Source organism: Patella vulgata, chromosome 3 (assembly GCF_932274485.2).
Source record: "Patella vulgata chromosome 3, xgPatVulg1.2, whole genome shotgun sequence".
NCBI lineage: Eukaryota > Metazoa > Mollusca > Gastropoda > Patellidae > Patella > Patella vulgata.
In genome coordinates this window covers 18,160,146-18,183,826 of record NC_065881.2, presented here as the reverse complement: position 1 = coordinate 18,183,826, position 23,681 = coordinate 18,160,146, and the positions used below count along the sequence as shown (strand labels likewise).

At 37.4% G+C, this 23,681-nt stretch overlaps 1 protein-coding gene, 5 non-coding genes and 1 pseudogene across 6 annotated transcripts in view; 6 read left to right on the top strand and 1 right to left on the bottom strand.

Annotated features, from left to right (window-relative positions):
• Positions 1–18,734, bottom strand: part of LOC126815298 (galactocerebrosidase) — a 33,628-nt gene extending 14,894 nt beyond the window's left edge. The window contains exons 1-6 of the mRNA XM_056099948.1: positions 18,603–18,734; positions 18,055–18,123; positions 17,363–17,426; positions 16,338–16,426; positions 4,348–4,512; positions 3,886–3,924 (exon numbers count right to left, since the gene is read on the bottom strand). Of these exons, the coding sequence (XP_055955923.1) occupies positions 3,886–3,924; positions 4,348–4,512; positions 16,338–16,426; positions 17,363–17,426; positions 18,055–18,123; positions 18,603–18,728 (552 nt within the window). The 5' untranslated portion in view covers positions 18,729–18,734. The remainder of the gene's footprint in view (positions 1–3,885; positions 3,925–4,347; positions 4,513–16,337; positions 16,427–17,362; positions 17,427–18,054; positions 18,124–18,602) is intronic.
• LOC126817052 (small nucleolar RNA U3) lies at positions 5,605–5,825 on the top strand. The gene has a single exon (XR_007678744.1). It is a non-coding gene; the product is annotated as a small nucleolar RNA U3 (small nucleolar RNA).
• On the top strand, positions 7,612–7,832 carry LOC126817051 (small nucleolar RNA U3). The gene has a single exon (XR_007678743.1). It is a non-coding gene; the product is annotated as a small nucleolar RNA U3 (small nucleolar RNA).
• LOC126817034 (small nucleolar RNA U3) lies at positions 9,528–9,748 on the top strand. The gene has a single exon (XR_007678727.1). It is a non-coding gene; the product is annotated as a small nucleolar RNA U3 (small nucleolar RNA).
• LOC126817035 (small nucleolar RNA U3) lies at positions 10,946–11,166 on the top strand. Its single transcript, XR_007678728.1, has one exon. It is a non-coding gene; the product is annotated as a small nucleolar RNA U3 (small nucleolar RNA).
• Positions 12,766–12,985, top strand: LOC126817045 (small nucleolar RNA U3). The gene has a single exon (XR_007678738.1). It is a non-coding gene; the product is annotated as a small nucleolar RNA U3 (small nucleolar RNA).
• On the top strand, positions 14,084–14,283 carry LOC126817046 (small nucleolar RNA U3; annotated as a pseudogene).
• Positions 18,735–23,681: the final 4,947 nt, after the last annotated feature.

Below are 23,681 nucleotides of genomic sequence, written 5' to 3'. Positions count from 1 at the left end.
TGAGATTTAACATTATGTGTTTCCAATGTTGTTGTTTGGTTGGAGTTGAAATCCTGATTAATAACCCACTGGCCTACATGTACATCTGAGGTATGACGGTTTTCAGGTACTGACGGTGGTTTGTGGTAATCACGTAAACATTGTTCTTTGTTAAGAATATCTTGATAGATGTCAGCTTCTAGATTAGCAATTTCCACAGCCTGCCAAGCCCTTTCCTTTGCACGGTCAGCCTCAAGGTCTGCTGCCTTTCTGGCTAATTCAGCATTCTTGAGAGTATGTTGTGCCTTTAATCGTGCCATCTCGGCTTTAACTTTCAGAGAGTGGCTACTGTGGCTTTCACTACGTGTATGGTATGAAGGAGTACTACTGTCTGATTCATCGTAAATTTTAAACGGATTTCTTCGATTATGAACAAACTACTTAACGTTGGTTATTATAAACTTACCTGTGTGTTTGTAATGAACTCCCGTTCGATAAAATCCATTGCACAACTAATTATCACAACGATGAAAACAAGTTCTCTCTTGAAAAATTGAAATATCACAAACTTTTCCCAGAGAAAAATACCAATATGGAAGATGGTTACGTCACTCTGCGGAAGATATCATTTCGTATTAGGGGTGACAGCATAGGAAATTCAAGTACAATTACGACAAGAATCCATGACCACTCGGACCAAAGATCACTCGGTTCAAGACCAGTCGGACCAAGTGATAGACCACTCAGCCCAAACAAATAGACTACTCGGACCATACAAAAAGACTATTCGGACCCAACAGAAAGACGACTCGGACCAATAATAAAATGTTGTTTTAATAAATTGATAATTGCGTTTGTTTTAATATAATTACTCGAACCAATAATAAAGTGTTATTTTAATAAATTGATAATTGTGTTTATTTTAATATGACTACTCGAACCAATAATAAAGTGTTATTTGAATAAATTGATAATTGTGTGTGTTTTAATATGACTACTCGAACTAATAATAACGTGTTGTTTGAATAAATTGATAATTGTATTCCAAATCGCAAAATATCGAGAACCACACTTGTAGTCACGTTTAAAAAGGGGCATATAAACGTCCGGTCTTCGTATTATTATGTGCTGTCTATATTAACGCATCAAGGGCGGATAACTTGAAAACGTGTCTCCACCCCCCCCCCCCCCATATATAGTAACCCAGGGGTTAGTGGGGTAGAACGGAATGAAACCACTGGGGATACCGCGAATGTGGAAAAAGTAAAATTAGGCTATCAGACAAGAACAGTATACCCGTATATGTAGAAACTGTCAAAAGTCTGGACATACCGAGTCTCATTGCAAGAGTAAAGAAAAATTAGATTGATATTTTTTTTTGGCACCATTATTAATTAATTTTAAAACTAATCGTTGATTCATTTACGTACACAAAATTGAACCAAACAACTCTAAATATAAGAATTCCGTATAAGAATTATTTGCTTCTTTGTATTGTGATTTAATAATAAATAAATAGCATATTGTCTAGCCTTATAATATAATTTAATTGGTCCGACTGGTCTTGTTTTGGTCCGACTGGTCTTAGTCCGAGTAGTCTTTGGTCCGAGTGGTCTGGATACCTACGACAATTGGCATTGAGTTTGAGCGTTCGCACACATAACTACCCGCATTCCTGTATTTAGTTACCGTCTTTTACATTCTAGTAAAATCTCTGCAAATTTTATAGCTTTACTTTTTGAAATATTTTGTTCTAATTATTTGATTAGCGACTCGGATGGGATTATTTACTTTTGAACACGCATGCCGCACAAACACAACTATACATTCGTTTTACGGGCTTTATCACACTTCGGTCAAAACTGTCGAATCGAGAATTAATGTTCCGCTTCTTACGGGGTCATACGGGCTTAGTAGCATTATATACCCACCCGGGCACCCAATACGGCAATAGACACGCTGAGGGCTGCCGCAACACGCTTAAAGATGTTACTGAAGCGGTTATTATTCGATCGAAAGAATGCGTATAAAATTAAAAATACACTCAGAGAATTCGGAGGTAAGCTTCATGATCCTTGTTAAATTATTTATAACATAAAGAAGATAGGATATTTATAGTTTATTAATGACTTTATTTTTACGAGTATCCGTGCAATCAGTGATATTTTAATTGTGAAGAAAATTTGATAGACTGGCGATCAATGGTTTCCATATAAATCTCCTATGTAATTGCCTTCAATTGATATTTTTCGTCGCCCAAACCCATATACGATCAAAATGATCGCGCTGTCAAACTATCTTTCAATGTTAACCAACCCCTGCAACAGGTATATTGGATTCGACCAATACGTCACGAAGACATTGTTGACATCGACTCTGTCGAAATTACAAGTAAATTTTCAAATTTTTCAAGAGAGAAATTGTTCTCATCGTTGTGATAATTAGTTGTGCAATGGATTTTATCGAACGGGAGTTCATTACAAACACACTGGTAAGTTTATAATAACCAAAGTTAAGTAGTTTGTTCATAATCGAAGAAATCCGTTTAAAATTTACGATGAATCAGACAGTAGGCCTACTTTGTGTCTTATTACTACCTTGAGTTGATAATATTGACGGCGATATCAAGTGACGGTTTGAGTTATGATCTGACATTTTAGTACGTTCGTATGTGTAAAAAAGGGTAATACATGTAAATAGTAAACGTAAACAGTAAACGTAAACAGTAAACGTAAACAGTAAAAGCGAGTATCCCTACTGTGTCTGTAAGTCGAGAAAAACTTTCTATTCGTGAGAGAAAAGCGAGATTTCAAGACGTATAGTTTAATTTTGTTCAAATTAGTTCTACACTAGTAAGTACACAACACAGTTTACACATTTAGAGAAATACACTAAAAAAGTAATTATGGATATGAAATTCACTGAACATAATATAATGCAGGTATTGTCACTGGCATAAATAAATACTGTGTCCTTCACATCATAATTGTCCTTGTTTAATTTGTTTTTCTCGGTGAATTCATGTAGGAAAGTTCACCATTACTGTTTAGTTCAGTTTGTTTATAATTTTTACACGAGGAAGTTTTCTAGAAAAGCACCGGAAGTTGTAATACTAAAAGGGAGATAAACTGTGGATAATTTGTGGATCAAGACCACAGCGATAATCAATAAGCTACAAGGCCTTAAAGAGAGTAAACACGAACACCAGGGGTTCCCGGGTTCGATCCCGGTTTTGGCCGAGATAATTCCACCCTCGGGAAATTTCAGCGTCATTTTTCATTAGCAATGGGGCAGGACGGATAGCAATAGGATGGGACGAAAACGGGGGTCCTTTGTACACATAGGCGTACACGTAAAAGAAACCTTGACAATTGGAATCGATTAAAACTTTTAAAAGTAAGCAGAATCGCCGCTGTCCGGACAAAATTTCCCTTTCCGAACACCGCATCGTGTATGCCCATCTTTAAAGTTACAATTTCATATTTTCTAAGAAAGTCAAAACATAATTATTTCTATGTCTTTTGCTCCATAGGTTGTCGACTCACTATTATACGATCATAGGTGTCATTCTCACACTTAAAACTCATTTACACCGGAAATAATAACACAATTCCCACCATTGTTTTCTATTCTCCACTATGGAGAAGTTATCTTCAAACGTTTGAATTTGAAGATAAAAATGATATTTAACAAGGTAGGGCTGTTTATAGATACCATCTATTTTAAGGCTTTATTTTAATAAATCTTAAAAATATAACTTAAAAATATGAAATTGCAACTTTAATATCCCGGTTGGTGCAGAAACGTTAGACATTTTAAAAACTCAAATTCATTTACTAGATATGGCGACTGTCTTTTGACCTTTTTTTTTTGGGGGGGGGGGGTCTAAATGGAGTCAATACTTACCTTAATATAAGTAATATTGTATGGACTTTCATTCCAGATCTAAGAAAGAAAATCAATATCAATTAGCAATCAAGCTGGGTGTATAAGCCGGATTAAGCCCCATATTATATCCATCAGCAGCAAAGTCGTCCGCGCTAGATGTCAAAAGTTCCCGATGTTTATATGCTAAAACAATCAAACTGCATGGGTTTTATAAATTTACCTCCAGATATATGACCGGTAGACGTTCACAAGCTTTAATAAAAGTCAGGTGTGATAAATATTTTCAATGTTTTTATTTAAACTGACGTGAAAGAGGGGAGGGGGGGGGGCTTCAATCAAAAATAGAAATTTTGTAGTAATATTAAACAAAATATAATAACTATACATTAAATGTGCTTGGGTGCTAAAGGGACTGGTAGGATGGAATTTGGGAGTTCAAACTTATAAAAAAGATATCTGACTTTGAATAAAAACACTTACTCCTATATAATCCATAGTGAGATTATGATAAACATGTGCTCCATTGATCCATTTAACTATATAATCAGCTGTTGACTGTATATTACCCCACGGTCTGTCGTAAGCGTCTTTTAAAAATCCTGGAAATCCCCATGGTAATGCATACAGCTGAATATCTGGATTCCTCTGTTTAGAAAAATTGGAGAGCATGAAAAAAACTTTATAAATCGAATATTTTGCAGTCGCTGTATGGAGCTCCTTAACTTCAGACATGTTATTATGAATGGAATAACAACAAAACATTCGCCGCCTTCGTGTGTCACTTGAAATGCATACATATAATATCTTGTGATGCGCTAATCATCCATTGATAAATGATTTGTCTTTAAACGGACAGGAATCTGCATTGTACGCTGGTGAACTAGGCTAATGAAGACGGGTATACGCCATACGGCCTACTCTTATATCGAATTCCAACTGCCAAGGGATATTTTAAGTGCACGCCAATGTGTACACGGGACCTCGGTTTTTCGTCCCATCCGAACGACTAGACAGCTCTCCTTATCAGGCCCTCCGTCCTTCATCACTGACAAGGGGAAACCACGCCGGAAAATCTGGATGAACTTTCTCGGCCAATGCAGGGATCGAACCCGACCTCCAGGCTAGCGAGCCAGCTTCTTACCCACTTAGCCACCGTGATCCCCCTTGTACGCTGGTGGTTTTGATGTGATGGTCATGGTCTATAATGCCTAATGGTATTCTCATGTACGGAAAGGCCTAAGACAAAAACGTCGAATAAAACATGGCCGTTTTTTGCCTCCTTTTCTATACCCTTTGGCACCACAGTGTGTGTATTTGATTTTGTGAAGTTACATGTTGACGTACTCTGGAAGTTATTATTGGAAATTACAGTAAAAGATTAACTGTTCGTCTTAGAAAGATGTTAAACTCCAGGATTATTAGAATTTATTTCCGACATTTAAATTCCAAAAATATATGCGATATTTCCAACCAGAAAATAAAGCTAAGTAGTTGTGTTTACATATTTAACACACAGGTATTTCTCTTAATTATAGAAAAGATATCCTTAATTGAATTCAACAAAGTTTATCAAAATATACAGGATTATGTTTTCGATAATATCTATTTTTTAAATAAACCGAAATTTAATTCCCTGGTTTATTATGGATAAAATAATGTCAATCTTCTTAAAAGTCTTCAGCCATTTTAGATTTTGACCTTGATTTCATACTGGTCATTTGATCGCAGCGTTACATTAAGATCGTACTGTTAGGGGTCATTTCTAAAGTATGCTTCGCTTGGACGTCAGTCAAATTTGACTGGATCGTAAACCACGAGGATGATACAAAGCCTCCCCTTCTGAGCGTGAAGCGGGTTGGATGAAATTATCAGCTCAGATGATTTCTCTAACCATTGATGACCGTTCCTCTCTCCTCCTTTTTTGGGGAGATGGAGGTAGGGGAGGCATTCAGAGTGGTTTCTTTCTTTTAAAAACAAAACAAGGAATTGAACCTAGATTATGTTCGCACTTTAAGTGACAGTGTAGAATCCAATGTAGATTTGCCATTTCCCTCATAGCACAATAAATTGCGTTTGCCCATCTTCATTTTTTCCTCGTTAGTACAGAAAATTAAGATATTTACACGCCATTTCATTTCCTTTTCCACTTGTCAGGCATTGATAGCGTTGCCTAGTCTTTCGGATGATAAAAACAAAACAAAAACCAACAGATTCACAAGTTTAATCCCTAGCATTGCGGGGATCACGTGGCTAAGTGGGTAAGACGCTAGCTCGCTAGTCTGGAGGTCGGGTGTTCGATCCCTGCATTGGCCGAGAAAATTCGTCCAGATTTTCCGGCGTGGTTTCCCCTTGTCAGTGGTGCAGGACGGGAGGCTTGACAAGGACAGCTGTCTAGTCGTTCGGATGGGATGAAAAACCGAGGTCCCGTGTACAAATTGGCGTGCACGTAAAAGATCCCCTGGCAGTTGGAATTCGATATAAGAGTAGGCCGTAGCGCCGCTGCCCGTCAAAATTTCCCACATAGCACACTGTATGGCGTATGCCCGTCTTCATTAGAACAGTTTTGGAGCAAAACAGTAGGTCGTTAAACCACCCATTTCATTTCATTTCCCTAGCATTGCTGACGGAGCATAGTACGTTAAACCCCATTTCATTTCATTTCCTTAGCATGACATAAAAAATATTCAACTGTACGTTAGCCTCAACATGACCGACCAAAGTAGTGTGTTGACGTTCAACTCTTTTATAAACTTTGGAACTATTTTTATGCTTTTACTAAAATTAATAACAGTTTTTAAATGGCAAAATATAAATGAAATGAAATGAAATGGGGTTTAACGTCCTACTGTTCTGCTCATATGCTGGGCTAATGAAGACGGGCATACGTCATACAGTATTTGGGAAATTTTGCCCGGGCAGCGGCACTATCGCCTACTCTTTTATAGAATTCCAACTGCCAAGGGATCTTTTACGTGCATTCCAATGTATACACGGGACCTCGGTTTTCGTCTCTGCATCACTGACAAGGGGGAACCACGCCGGAAAATCTGGATGAACTTTCTCGGCCAATGCAGGGATCGAACACCCGACCTCCAGGCTAGCGAGCCAGCGTCTTACCCACTTAGCCACGTGATCCCCAATATTTAACTGTATGTTAGCCTCAACATGACTGACCAAAGTATTGTGTTGACAAGACGTTCAACTCTTTTATAAACTTCGGAACTATTTAATGTTTTTGCGAAAATTAATAACAGTTATTCAAATGGCAAATCTATAAACAATATTTCTTACCCGAAAATATAATTAATTAATTATTTCTCTAAATTATAGAAAAAGTATTCTTAATTAAATTAAACAACGTTTATCAAAATTATGTCTTCAACGTTCAACTCTTTTATAAACTTCGGAACTATTTTTATGTTTTTGCTAAAATTAATAACAGTTTTTTTTAAATGGCAAAATATAAACAATATGTCCAACCGAAAATAAAACTAAGTAATTGTGTTTACATATTTTACATACAGGTATTTCTCTTAATTATAGACAAGGTATTCTCAATTGAATTCAACAAAGTTTATCAAAATATACAGGATTAGGTCTTCTATAATATCTATTTTTGAAATAAACCGACATTTAATTCCCTGGTTTATTATTGATAAAATAATGTCAATCTTCTTAAAAGTCTTCAGCCATTTTAGATTTTGACCTTGATTTCATACTAGTCATTCACGCACATTGTTTCTTAAGATCATACTGTTAGGGATCATTTCTAAAGTATGCTTCGCTTGGACGTCAGTCAAATTTGACTGGATCGTAAACCACGAGGATGATACAAAGCCTCCCCTTCTGAGCGTGAAGCGGGTTGGATGAAATTATTAGCTCAGATGATTTCTCTAACCATTGATGACCGTTCCTCTCTCCTCCTTTTTTGGGGAGATGGAGGTAGGGGAGGCATTCAGAGTGGTTTCTTTATTTTAAAAACAAAACAAGGAATTGAACCTAGATTATGTTCGCACTTTAAGTGACAGTGTAGAATCCAATGTAGATTTGCCATTTCCCTCATAGCACAATAAATTGTGTTTGCCCATCTTCATTTTTTCCTCGTTAGTACAGAAAATTAAGATATTACACGCCATTTCATTTCCTTTTCCACTTGTCAGGCATTGATAGCGTTGCCTAGTCTTTCGGATGATAAAAACAAAACAAAAACCAACAGATTCACAAGTGTAATCCCTAGCATTGCGGGGATCACGTGGCTAAGTGGGTAAGACGCTGGCTCGCTAGTCTGGAGGTCGGGTGTTCGATCCCTGCATTGGCCGAGAAAATTCGTCCAGATTTTCCGGCGTGGTTTCCCCTTGTCAGTGGTGCAGGACGGGAGGCTTGACAAGGACAGCTGTCTAGTCGTTCGGATGGGATGAAAAACCGAGGTCCCGTGTACAAATTGGCGTGCACGTAAAAGATCCCCTGGCAGTTGGAATTCGATATAAGAGTAGGCCGTAGCGCCGCTGCCCGTCAAAATTTCCCTCATAGCACACTGTATGGCGTATGCCCGTCTTCATTAGAACAGTTTAGGAGCAAAACAGTAGGTCGTTAAACCACCCATTTCATTTCATTTCATTTCCCTAGCATTGCTGACGGAGCATAGTACGTTAAACCCCATTTCATTTCATTTCCTTAGCATGACATAAAAAATATTCAACTGTACGTTAGCCTCAACATGACCGACCAAAGTAGTGTGTTGACGTTCAACTCTTTTATAAACTTTGGAACTATTTTTATGCTTTTACTAAAATTAATAACAGTTTTTAAATGGCAAAATATAAATGAAATGAAATGAAATGGGGTTTAACGTCCTACTGTTCTGCTCATATGCTGGGCTAATGAAGACGGGCATACGTCATACAGTGTGCTATGAGGGAAATTTTGCCCGGGCAGCGGCACTATCGCCTACTCTTTTATAGAATTCCAACTGCCAAGGGATCTTTTACGTGCATTCCAATGTATACACGGGACCTCGGTTTTTCGTCTCTGCATCACTGACAAGGGGGAACCACGCCGGAAAATCTGGATGAACTTTCTCGGCCAATGCAGGGATCGAACACCCGACCTCCAGGCTAGCGAGCCAGCGTCTTACCCACTTAGCCACGTGATCCCCAATATTTAACTGTATGTTAGCCTCAACAAATCTATAAACAATATTTCTTACCCGAAAATATAATTAATTAATTATTTCTCTAAATTATAGAAAAAGTATTCTTAATTAAATTAAACAACGTTTATCAAAATTATGTCTTCAACGTTCAACTCTTTTATAAACTTCGGAACTATTTTTATGTTTTTGCTAAAATTAATATCAGTTTTTTTTAAATGGCAAAATATAAACAATATGTCCAACCGAAAATAAAACTAAGTAATTGTGTTTACATATTTTACATACAGGTATTTCTTTTAATTATAGACAAGATATTCTCAATTGAATTAAACAAAGTTTATCAAAATATACAGGATTAGGTCTTCTATAATATCTATTTTTGAAATAAACTGAAATTTAATTCCCTGGTTTATTATGGATAAAATAATGTCAATCTTCTTAAAAGTCTTCAGCCATTTTAGATTTTGACCTTGATTTCATACTGGTCATTTGATCGCAGCGTTACATTAAGATCATACTGTTAGGGATCATTTCTAAAGTATGCTTCGCTTGGACGTCAGTCAAATTTGACTGGATCGTAAACCACGAGGATGATACAAAGCCTCCCCTTCTGAGCGTGAAGCGGGTTGGATGAAATTATCAGCTCAGATGATTTCTCTAACCATTGATGACCGTTCCTCTCTCCTCCTTTTTTGGGGAGATGGAGGTAGGGGAGGCATTCAGAGTGGTTTCTTTATTTTAAAAACAAAACAAGGAATTGAACTGCGATATCACCTCGGTGGAAGCGGACGTAAAATACAACTAACTCATCATCATTGAACCTAGATTATGTTCGCACTTTAAGTGACAGTGTAGAATCCAATGTAGATTTGCGTTTTCCCTCATAGCAAAATAAATTGTGTTTGCCCATCTTCATTTTTTCCTCGTTAGTACAGAAAATTAAGATATTACACGCCATTTCATTTCCTTTTCCACTTGTCAGGCATTGATAGCGTTGCCTAGTCTTTCGGATGATAAAAACAAAACAAAAACCAACAGATTCACAAGTGTAATCCCTAGCATTGCGGGGATCACGTGGCTAAGTGGGTAAGACGCTGGCTCGCTAGTCTGGAGGTCGGGTGTTCGATCCCTGCATTGGCCGAGAAAATTCGTCCAGATTTTCCGGCGTGGTTTCCCCTTGTCAGTGGTGCAGGACGGGAGGCTTGACAAGGACAGCTGTCTAGTCGTTCGGATGGGATGAAAAACCGAGGTCCCGTGTACAAATTGGCGTGCACGTAAAAGATCCCCTGGCAGTTGGAATTCGATATAAGAGTAGGCCGTAGCGCCGCTGCGCGTCAAAATTTCCCTCATAGCACACTGTATGGCGTATGCCCGTCTTCATTAGAACAGTTTAGGAGCAAAACAGTAGGTCGTTAAACCACCCATTTCATTTCATTTCCCTAGCATTGCTGACGGAGCATAGTACGTTAAACCCCATTATTATTTCATTTCCTTAGCATGACATAAAAAATATTCAACTGTACGTTAGCCTCAACATGACCGACCAAAATTATGTCTTCAACGTTCAACTCTTTTATAAACTTCGGAACTATTTTTATGTTTTTGCTAAAATTAATAACAGTTTTTTTTTTAAATGGCAAAATATAAACAATATGTCCAACCGAAAATAAAACTAAGTAATTGTGTTTACATATTTTACATACAGGTATTTCTTTTAATTATAGACAAGTTATTCTCAATTGAATTCAACAAAGTTTATCAAAATATACAGGATTAGGTCTTCTATAATATCTATTTTTGAAATAAACCGAAATTTAATTCCCTGGTTTATTATGGATAAAATAATGTCAATCTTCTTAAAAGTCTTCAGCCATTTTAGATTTTGACCTTGATTTCATACTGGTCATTTGATCGCAGCGTTACATTAAGATCATACTGTTAGGGATCATTTCTAAAGTATGCTTCGCTTGGACGTCAGTCAAACTTGATTGGATCGTAAACCACGAGGATGATACAAAGCCTCCCCTTCTGAGCGTGAAGCGGGTTGGATGAAATTATCAGCTCAGATGATTTCTCTAACCATTGATGACCGTTCCTCTCTCCTCCTTTTTTAGGGAGATGGAGGTAGGGGAGGCATTCAGAGTGGTTTCTTTCTTTTAAAAACAAAACAAGGAATTGAACCTAGATATTATGTTCGCACTTTAGGTGACAGTGTAGAATCCAATGTAGATTTGCCATTTCCCTCATAGCACAATAAATTGTGTTTGCCCATCTTCATTTTTTCCTCGTTAGTACAGAAAATTAAGATATTACACGCCATTTCATTTCCTTTTCCACTTGTCAGTCATTGATAGCGTTGCCTAGTCTTTCGGATGATAAAAACAAAACAAAAACCAACAGATTCACAAGTGTAATCCCTAGCATTGCGGGGATCACGTGGCTAAGTGGGTAAGACGCTGGCTCGCTAGTCTGGAGGTCGGGTGTTCGATCCCTGCATTGGCCGAGAAAATTCGTCCCTCATAGCACACTGTATGGCGTATGCCCGTCTTCATTAGAACAGTTTAGGAGCAAAACAGTAGGTCGTTAAACCACCCATTTCATTTCATTTGCCTAGCATTGCTGACGGAGCATAGTACGTTAAACCCCATTTCATTTCATTTCCTTAGCACGACATAAAAAATATTCAACTGTACGTCAGCCTCAACATGACCGACCAAAGTAGTGTGTTGACGTTCAACTCTTTTATAAACTTTGGAACTATTTTTATGCTTTTACTAAAATTAATAACAGTTTTTAAATGGCAAAATATAAATGAAATGAAATGAAATGGGGTTTAACGTCCTACTGTTCTGCTCATATGCTGGGCTAATGAAGACGGGCATACGTCATACAGTATGAGGGAAATTTTGCCCGGGCAGCGGCACTATCGCCTACTCTTTTATAGAATTCCAACTGCCAAGGGATCTTTTACGTGCATTCCAATGTATACACGGGACCTCGGTTTTTCGTCTCTCCATCACTGACAAGGGGGAACCACGCTGGAAAATCTGGATGAACTTTCTCGGCCAATGCAGGGATCGAACACCCGACCTCCAGGCTAGCGAGCCAGCGTCTTACCCAATTAGCCACGTGATACCCAATATTTAACTGTATGTTAGCCTCAACATGACTGACCAAAGTATTGGGTTGACAAGACGTTCAACTCTTTTATAAACTTCGGAACTATTTAATGTTTTTGCGAAAATTAATAACAGTTATTCAAATGGCAAATCTATAAACAATATTTCTTACCCGAAAATATAATTAATTAATTATTTCTCTAAATTATAGAAAAAGTATTCTTAATTAAATTAAACAACGTTTATCAAAATTATGTCTTCAACGTTCAACTCTTTTATAAACTTCGGAACTATTTTTATGTTTTTGCTAAAATTAATAACAGTTTTTTTTTAAATGGCAAAATATAAACAATATGTCCAACCGAAAATAAAACTAAGTAATTGTGTTTACATATTTTACATACAGGTATTTCTTTTAATTATAGACAAGATATTCTCAATTGAATTCAACAAAGTTTATCAAAATATACAGGATTAGGTCTTCTATAATATCTATTTTTGAAATAAACTGAAATTTAATTCCCTGGTTTATTATGGATAAAATAATGTCAATCTTCTTAAAAGTCTTCAGCCATTTTAGATTTTGACCTTGATTTCATACTGGTCATTTGATCGCAGCGTTACATTAAGATCATACTGTTAGGGATCATTTCTAAAGTATGCTTCGCTTGGACGTCAGTCAAATTTGACTGGATCGTAAACCACGAGGATGATACAAAGCCTCCCCTTCTGAGCGTGAAGCGGGTTGGATGAAATTTTCAGCTCAGATGATTTCTCTAACCATTGATGACCGTTCCTCTCTCCTCCTTTTTGGGGAGATGGAGGTAGGGGAGGCATTCAGAGTGGTTTCTTTCTTTTTAAAACAAAACATAATGTGAAATTGATTGCAATCTAACGTTGAAAAGTCTCTAACCATTTGTGTCAATTTCTAGGTCCCAAATATTAGCTTCTTTAAATGACACTTGATAATGTAGATTAGTCGGATTTGCCATTGCTGTGTAAATTGTCCCTCGTGGCACAATGAATTGCGTTTGCCCATCTTTATTTGTCTGGTTAGTACAGAACATTAAGATGTTAAACCCCATTTCATTTTCTTTTCCACTTGTCAGGCATTGCCTAGTCCTTCGGATGATAGAAACAAAAAAAGGGGTACATGGAATATGTAATCGTAATAAATATTTAACTGTATGTTAGCCTCAACATGACCGACCATAGTATTGTGTTGACAAGACGTTCAACTCTTTTATAAACTTCGGAACTATTTTATGTTTTTACGAAAATTAATCTATATATATATTTGTGACTGTCGTTTGTCTGTCTGTCTTTCTGTCTTTCTGTAGCCGCCAACCCCGAACAGACCGGCTTCGCGGGGGGGGGGGGCATAACTCCGAAACCGGAAGTGGTAGACTAGCGCCACCTGGCCTATGTTACTTCCCGGTCCGAGCTTCCCCTATACCCCAAATTTCAGACTCGGGGCAGATGTAGCCGCCATCCCCGAGCAGACAGACTTCGCTCGGGGGGTCATAACTCCGAAACCGGAAGTGGTAGACTAACACCACCTGGTCTATGTTACTCCCCGGTCGGAGCTACCCCTATACCCCAAATTTCAGACTCGGGGCAGACCTAGCGAGCCGCCAACCCCGAACAGACCGGCTTCGCTCGGGGGTCATAACTCTGAAACCGGAAGTGGAAGACTAACGCCACCTGGCCTATGTTACTCCCCGGTCCGAGCTACCCCTTTACCCCAAATTTCAGACTCGGGGCAGACCTAGTGTAGCCGCCAACCCCGAACAGACAGACAGACAGACAGACCGACCGACAGACAGACAAACGACAGTCACAAATATATATATAGATAAAATAATGTTAATCTTCCTAAAAGTCTTCAGCCATTTTAGATTTTGACCTTGATTTTATACTGGTCATTCATGCGAATTATTTCATTAAGATCATACTGTTAGGGATCATTTCTAAAGTATGCTTCGCTTGGACGTCAGTCAAACTTGACTGGATCGTAAACCACGAGGATGATACAAAACCTCCCCTTCTGAGCGTGAAGCGGGTTGGATGAAATTGTCAGCTCAGATGAGTTCTCTAAACATTGATGACCGCTCCTCTCCTCCTTTTGATAGGGTGACCCGTGCACTCTACAGAAAGTTGGTCTCGACACGGCTAAATGTGCACGCTTCAGTTGCGTGTCTCGAACTGATTTCTGACTACCCCGCACTCTCTTTGAGTCGAGCTATAGCCATGGCACGTGCAATTCTCTACAAATATATCAACTATTACAGCCGTAAAAAATCTATTGTTGACGATTTTGAATAGCAGTAAAATTTAGCTTCTTGGTTATTACAGCAGCTTGAGAAATTACGTTTGTTTTATTTTTTAAATTGCTTTATCATTAACTGTACCATTAAGAGCGGCATCTTTTGGTTTAGTACAAATAATATCTCTGAATCACTTTCGTTAGCGGGAACATGATACTAGCAGTAGTTTCATTTTACTTTTACAAGTTTCTTAAAACAATTGTTGAGTTGGCTAAAGTGCTTATTTCTAAATTCAATTTCTTGTTCTAGCTTTCTGTTATATTTCGTAAAAAAGTAGTCTTGATTATCCCGACCTGTCAATCAGACGTAGAATGGTCGATAGACTGGTTAAGCGAGACTAATTTCAAAACAAGGGCACGTAACCTATCTTTTACTCAAAAGTGTCTGGATGTTATGGACGACACTTGGAACCAGTTTTCAGTCTATTATTTATAGATGATTAATGGTCATAGCTTATTAAGTACAACATGATCGTTTATTTAGTGACAATAATTGTGTGAAACTGGTTTGAGGCTTTGCATATATATAAATATTGTGGCGTAATTGTCGAGATATTTGGAGATATTTATTTATGGTGGGTCACCCTACTTTTGAGGGGAGATGGAGATAGGGGAGGCATTCGGAGTGGTTTCTTTCTAATTAAACATGCAAGAGGCTAAATCTGCCTAATGCAGGTCTTTCTTTAGGCCTGAAATGTTTTCTAAGGTATTAATTAGACATTAATTAACTTATCCAGGCCTTAATCAACTCTCGATGGCATCAAATTTCTCCGATATTAAATAGATTAGAATGGTTCAGCGCTACTTTGATTTAATCAAATATGAAGGACCGAGACTTAGCTTCGATCAACCAGTACGGTGGTTGAAATTATTGCACACGTCTGTCAAACCTTCAAAGGCTAATATCTTCGCTTGCAATAGAGTAATTTGAATGAAATTTTCAAATTATTCATTTTACATCATCTACCTTCGAACTATACTAGCACGAATGGCTAGTTCTTTATCTAAATCTTACATAATGTATCTTTAAATAAAAGACGGAATGCAATGAAACAAAAATCCCTTAGAGTATCCATAACATTATCCAAAGTGATGAAAGGCCATAACTTTGGTAGTAACGGAAATCTCTGAAAAGGAATAGCATTCTTGCTTCATGACTATTAACACTATGTATACATTTAATGTTAAAGGACAATATTGGTGTCAGTCAGTTATATAGAAGGATAACTCGTGTTTTCCTTTTGCGCTCGTCACTTCCCTTTCTTAAAATCGCATTTATCGTAGTAATGATCTCTGTGTTAAAATTATATTTGGAACGTGTTTAACCAGTTCTATCACATATGTGATAATGACTGACACCAATATTGTCCTTTAATTGAATGATAATTTTGGGAAATCCCTGAAAATAAGATTCTTAATCTCGTGATTTCGAACAATGTATATAAATTTCAAGCCAATCTTTGTCTCATTGCCATACACACTGTGTATGGATTTAAAGTCGGTTGGATGATGAATTAAGCATCTACAGCGTCCGCAAGATTTTTCAAAGTGATTAAGGCCCATAACTTTGATAGTTATGACCATAAACATCGTGTATTAATTTAAATTCAATCGAATAACAACTTTTGTCTCTCGACTCTAGACCGTCCGCGAACAATACGACAGCCTGACGAGGTGACGACAATAAACGACCACATTTCGATGTGAGCGTATAAAAATAGATATTATTTGTTTATCCGTATTGTGTGGCGGTTTTGTTGTTCCGTATATTTCAAGATGCACCTTGAAAGAATGCAGAGCTTGTAGCAATTTCTTAATCAGTAATGCGAATTCTGTGTACTGTATTTAGGAATGATTTCAAAAATAAACAAACCATTTTAGCTTCTTTCATCATCCACCATTCATAACCACGATTATAATTCTCATCCCAACTATTGTGCATGTGAGATGCTTCTGTTCCCTCTAAAAAAGATACAGTAAAAAAATCTTATAATACATATTCAGTATAAAGTTATCGAATCTTAGAATACACTGTTCTGCTTAGTGTATCGGGGTTAGATTTAGGATTAATAATAGTACGATGATATAAGACATATGGGAGGTCCGTCTGGATTGGAGATTTTGAGTTAATTAGGTGTCCTCGAAATTAAGTTTGACGTAGCAAACTGGTTTGGTAGAGTTTCTACATTGGCACATTGTTCAGGTAAAATTAAATGTACGGTATGGTATCTCTCTAAACCCACGTGTTATTCCGTCAAGTTTTCTCTTTTATGGCACTTTCCCAGTCTTTAAAAGAAAGTATAATAGTGGGCTTGGATTCTCCGGAAATCGTTTGAACACACATCATGTAGTGCTTCATAAGGCACGTCTGAGTTCCACGGAGTTTAAAGTTTAATGTTTACGTATAGTACTTAGACATCATTTGAACAAGACAAACTGTAGATCCTTGGGAAGTAGCTTTGGCTCCTGTCAGCCTGTAAGAGTGCCCGAACAGTTATTATGTCTGGAAAGTGGGCTCGTGGAACTCAAACTATAGATTAATACTTACATCGTAACTGTAATATTTTTGACTGGATTATATATTAGTGATATCACAAAGATGTATAAACTCGGATTACGAACAAAACAGTTCCAGGGTGTTATTAGTTAAAAACACAACGTGAAGTCAAAATATGGCAGTTCATGAAAGTGAAATTCAAACAACTAGAGTGGTCTTATCGTTTAATGGGGGATTGGTTACCAGGACATTAGTGGCACATACATTTTTGGCTGCCGTCTTCAAGCTATGGTTCCAGGGTCACAAAGAGCCCCTAACAAGGCCCTTGGTTCAAGGTTTCAGTTTTGTTTAATCAATATTCTGACATTGACACATGGGATACAGAAATATACCATCATTACCTGTACTTTGCACGTCTCCGCCTATTTCAACCTTGAAGATGTGGAGAGATGCACCAAAGTTCGGCTGTAATATAATTTATGGAAAACGATAAAGCTGTATATAGAACATTAAATCCGATGTTTGCCAATTGCATATTTCGGTCATTGTCGAATTTATAACGGGTTAATTCACGCTAAAATTCACTCAGATATAACAAGTAATTAAGAAAAGAAAACCAGAATATCAACTGCAGATAATCTCCCGTCAGGATTAAATTGGATTTAAACGAGGCCTATCAAAAGATTTTAGTGCCGATTGACAACGTGCCCTTGATATCGCCAGTAAAAAGTGCCGATTGTTGACAGATTTTCAATTCATCATATCTTGTAGTTTGAAGGGGTTTCGAAATCTCTCAAACGACTATCGGTGGCTTTAATTTTAAAATTTTATCCAAACTTAAAGTGGTTGGTTGTTTAGTTTATAGTCGAATGGTGTTCAATCTCGAGGTTTTCTGAGAATGTGCCTCGGGATTTTCCTGTCTAGCGAGGAAATGCGTCTAGTCCTTCGGGTGGGGCGTTTACTTATTGGTGTGCACGTATGCCCATCTCCATTAGCTTTGTGAAGAGAAGTACTATGTTAAATCGCATCCATTTTTATAATCAGAGGGTATTCTGACAGGCTACATGTTGAGGATATCACAGTTTTTACTCACCTTAAATAAATAGTCTAGGATCTCTGATCTTTGTTGTAGAGGATAGTTCCGTAACAGTTTTGATGTGGCCTAATAAAAGTAAAATATGACATCATACACGATTGGCCAACAGAAATTGTAACTGAGAAATCTAAATACACGTACTTGTGTGACCAGATGCTAAGTCGATAAAGTTTTCTTAAACTAACCGGAATTTTCGGAAGTAAAGACCGTTCCTAATTGGTTGATGGTCATTGCATCGTATGTAATTCTACTAAGTCGCTTTCTCAAACCATTGATTGAATTAGCTTTGAGAAGTAGGGGAGTCGATGATGATGATTATTTCATATTAATAACTACATTCGTAAAACTGCCTTCTCGCTACCTTTAGCATCAAAGAAACTAAAACATTTCGTCCTGACCTGCGACAACCACCCAAAAGACTCCCAGCTGCCTTTGCCACTAGAACGGAAATCTCCCATTCCGAAATCTGGGACCGACAAACAGTTGTTTTGCTCTAGATAGCTCCGTCTAGTGAGGTTAACATTGTCTTGGCAGAATTAACTTACCCCTCCTCCACTTATCGCTCCAATTCCAGTAAATGTTCTTTCATATCCCACGGAATTATCAACAGGATACGTAGGATAACCAACACCCATATAACATAAACAGACAAAGTAAAACAGTGAGAGCATATTCCCTTCCATCATGGCCAACACAAGAACCAAGGTCTTCTGTGTAAGATAAAAAGACGACGATGAGTTGGCTTTATATTTTAAGAATGTAAAGATTAGATAGAGGACAAGATAAGTATAAAGGTTCCTTATTGGTACTTCTTTATCTATTGTCTTGTCATCCTGTCCACAAAAAAACCCGAACCGAACGACAACACAAGAGTACAGAGAGAGAGAGAGAGATCACATGGGACTTGATGTGTACTTAACGCTAACTAAGTCATTGAGGGACAAACGTAGGCCTATAGTAGAAGCATAAAGAAATAGGGTTTACGATTCACTCAACACAAACTATGTCATTTCGGGACCAACATAGCGATGGGGGGGGGGGGGGGTATGGCATACTCAACACAAACTAGGTCATTTCGGGACCAACATAGAGATGAGGTTTATGGTTTACTCAACACAAACTAGGTCATTTCCCGGCCAACACAGATTTGGGGTTTATAGTTTACTCAACACAAACTAGGTCATTTCGCGGCCAACAGAGATGGGGTTTATAGTTTACTCAACACAAACTAGATCATTTCGCGGCCAACATAGAGATGGGGTTTATAGTTTACTCAACACAAACTAGTACATTCCGGGACTTACATGTGGTAGAAGTCTAAAGAGATGGGGTTTAACGATTAAAGACCACATAAGATGGCCAATTTTTTTTTCGCTACGTGTAGCCAATAGTTACTATATCCACTTTACGGCATGCTCACGCCAATCTGATTAAAATTAATTAGGCTATTAACGTTTGAGTATCCGACACGCAAAAACGCTTTTAAATTTTTCAATTACGACGTTAATCCGGTTGATTGGCTGGTGACGTCACAGGCACTACACATAGTATATACATTATCTATACACAATATATCACTACCTGTACAGTATATCTCTGATATATACATTACGGTCCAATTAACACTTGACTGGCCTAATCATAATATCCGAATTATCGTCTTGTACTGTCATAGATTAGACTTTTTGTGATTGGAGTATTTTAGAGTGAATTTAAAATGCTTTATAATGCCGTAGATCAATTTAAGCGTACTTTGTTTAAAAAGGTCACGTGACAGATGAAGACGACCCAAGCAATTAGCCCATTTACCGGTAATTTGGATAATATTTGATTTCCCAAACTATCTCTATATAAGCACAGAAATACAAATAGTGCCAGTAATTTGTCATTATATTCATTATTGGCTATATATAATTATAATAACCATTTCTATACACAAACAATTTATATCGTAACTCCATTTGAAATTCACCGCGAATATTTAATTGTTCAATGACTATGCATAACAATAGATCGCCCTCATTTCTCAGCCAATCAACGGGGGCCACGGTGGCTAGGTGGGTAAGGCGCTGGCTCGCTAGCCTGGAGGTCGGGTGTTCGATCCCTGCATTGGCCGAGAAAGTGGTTTCCCCTTGTCAGTGATGCAGGACGGAGGGCCTGACAAGGACAGCTGTCTAGTCATTCGGATGAGACGAAAAACCGAGGTCCCGTGTACACATTGGCGTGCACGTAAAAGATCCCTTGACAGTTGGAATTCGATATAAGAGTAGGCCGTAGTGCCGCTGTCCGGGCAAAATTACCCTCATAGCACACTGTATGGCGTATGCCCGTCTTCATTAGCCCAGTTCGGAGCAAAACAGTAGGACGTTAAACCCCATTTCATTTCATTTCATTTCATTTCAGCCAATCAACGCTGGGAATCTTATTACGGTGTACGGTACCATGCATACTACGTCCGTAGTAACTGACGTTAAATTTTGGAGCGACAATTGCATCGAATAATTTATATTCAGATTTCGTATCAAGTCCATTAAATATTGTCTAAACGCCAATCAACAAATAATACGAGGATACTTTATTACAAAAACATCGGTGAACAAATCTAATTGATTATTGGGTAAAAAATAATTATAAACAACTGATGAGCAATGTACGATTGATTCAACGATTAGTTGTGGTGTGGAGAAATGTTTGCAGCAAAGTTCCCCCGTAACTTGTGTCGTTCGTTCGTGGAGTTTTAACACGTTCACCTAGAGTGATGTCTTTGATCTGGCGGGCTAATAATAACCTAATCAGCATTCTTAATCCAACATCTTTACTTGTAAATTAATTTATAACCCAATGTGTGTGCAACGCTAATCATTATCTACATCGACATGTAAATTAATTAATGGCCCCATATCTGCAATTTTGGTCGGATTGATTAATGATAGATATTAACGACAGTACACTTTATCAATACACAAAGATAGTTAGATGACCGTTCTCAATCTCTTAATTCTAACGTATAATATTGAGATATTTGTTCGTATTTCATTTTTACGGTCGATTTCAGAGTAATAAGTCAAATCCACATGAAGAAAGAAAGACGCCGTACGATGACAACAGGAAATCGAGCTACAGATCGTCATTAAAAAATCACGTTTCAGTCATGTTTGACTTTAATGATTCATTTTGCATGACCACATCTTTTACTTCTGTACTCTTTTACTCGGGGAAATTAGAACCACAATACTCTTCTGACGGAAATATATTTCAAATCGTTTGGACTGGACACGATGGTAGAGTGGCTCTTATCAAAAAGTCACTTTAAAACACAGTTTTAAAATCGCTGTCGTTAGAAGAGAGGGCAGGACATTATAAAACAAATTCTAAATAGGATCTTAAATTAAAATAAATTACAAAACAAATTATTCCGCAGTCGGTTGTTTTATTTAATTAGGGGATTAAGGAGTCAGACAACCGTTAATGAATACACACGCCAGCTGTATATAGGTAATTAAGGAATAAACATTATGAATATGCATTCGGTCACTGTGACGTCACTGGCGTCTGATTGGATTAAGAGTGTTTTCGATAATTGGCAAAGTCGTTTTTACGGGAGGTCTATTTTTGCGACTTTGAGTGAAGATAGCTGAATTAATTTCAATCAGATTGGTGTGAACTTGCCGTAAAGTGGATATAGTAACCATTGGCTACACGTATCTCAAAGTTTCCAGACCCATCTTATGTGCACTTTAACTAGGTAATTCCGGGACTTGTATATTGCACAGTCTTATTTCAACAATTCGCTTACAGTAGGCGTATTCAGAAGCTGGATGAAATAAGGGGTTCGGACAAAACTCACCAGGTTAGACAGGCGATTAAATGACAAATGAAACAATTAACGTGTACAATAATAACACTGGTGAGAATTAACCAGTGAGTATTTCGTTTTTACTCATAGAAAACCAGCTTTAAATATATCATAGTATCTTGTTGTTGGCAGCTTCAGAAATTCCCACACTTTAACTGTCTTATCAGTACCCAAGACCTTTAGGGTCACTCAAATGAAAATGAAAAAAAAAAACCAAAACAAAAAACAAACAAACAAACCATATTATGATTAAGATTTTCATATGGCTTAAAGATTGATTCTCACGAAAATATTTATAAGGTAGTTACTTCCAATAAAAGTATAGTATATTTTATTATTTGTGGAAAGTAGAGACAACCAATAATCTTACTAGAAAAATACAGGACTCCCTTGAAAAATACCCATTATTGGGCGCCCACTGGACGAAAATGCAAGATTGTTGGTGTCACTAACTGGAAGAATGTTTGGTCGAGTGACGTAATGCCTACTATGCGTTGATCGAATGGCTAGAAGTTGTGAGAACATTGAGAGACTTAACGTCCAGTAGACGGAGGCTAATTCAAGATTTAACTTAGGCTTCGATATTTATGGAAATTGGGTTCTCCCTCAATCAAGTAACGTGACAAACAATGCTACTTAAAATAGATTCTTATGGCATGGGGTAGTTTTCTTTAGAATAAAATGTTTTAATGGGGATTTGAAGCAAAGGTTTGATATAGATTAATTTGATTATATTTTAATCGAAATATACTATCAACTCAAATTAATGATAAATCACAGAAGAAAGCAGCTTTACTCAATTTCATTGACTGTAAGAATAACTCACATTATTTAGATTGAAATATAGGCCAAGGTGAAATAATTTACTAGTGTGATAAGATGACGTTTGAAGAATGGTGTCACCGTTAGGGTTTTTAATATTTTCTTTCAATGATAATTAGACTATGAGAAGCTTGTTTAAATCCCAGGGTTTCTTTGGCGGGGTTTTACTGAACTCCTTAAGATGTTGAAGCAATAGGTATTTTTTACGCATAAACAGTGATTTCGACATATAGGGAGGATTGTAATTGGACAGTGTTTCTGTAACTGTTAAAGGGGCAATAACACTCTTGCTGGCTTGACAGCTCCAGAAAAAAAATAATAGCCTTATTCTAAGTATTAGATGTTTAAGTATCCTACCTGTTGTGTAAATTATCCATTAAATCCTATTTTACTTGTCCAGAGGGTTCGAAAATATTTTGAAATCCAAGTCACATTTGAAAAGCTTTACGTTAGGCTTTTCAAATCATTTAGTTGAATTTTTCCAATTTTTTAAATTAAGTGTGTTAAGATGAAATTTGTATCATCAATTAATTGGAATATTGTAAAATAGTACAATTTGTTGACCAGAATAAAGATTGGGACATATTATTCAGTTACAAGAAGAGTGGTATTGAGCCTATAACCATTTAACCCTGGAAACAAAGTTGACAAAAGAAAAATGGCTTTCGCCAGCTGGAGGGCCTCCAGAGATTGGGTGCAAAGTTATTTCAATTGTAAATGCTGAATTAAAGTATTTTTTGGATAAATTTGTTTGAAGTGTGCATTTCGACTCAACACCGTCAATGGGCCCCATTTCCGATTCGGGGGCCCCTCATCAGGACTCGGCGGCCCTGCCTAAGGGGGTTCGTGTCAATTTTTGTTGAAGTTTTCTTTTTGGCGATCTTCTAAAAAATTTGGGTCGGAAGCTGCCCCCTCTGCTTCTGGTTACGGGTACAGGGGTGTTTAG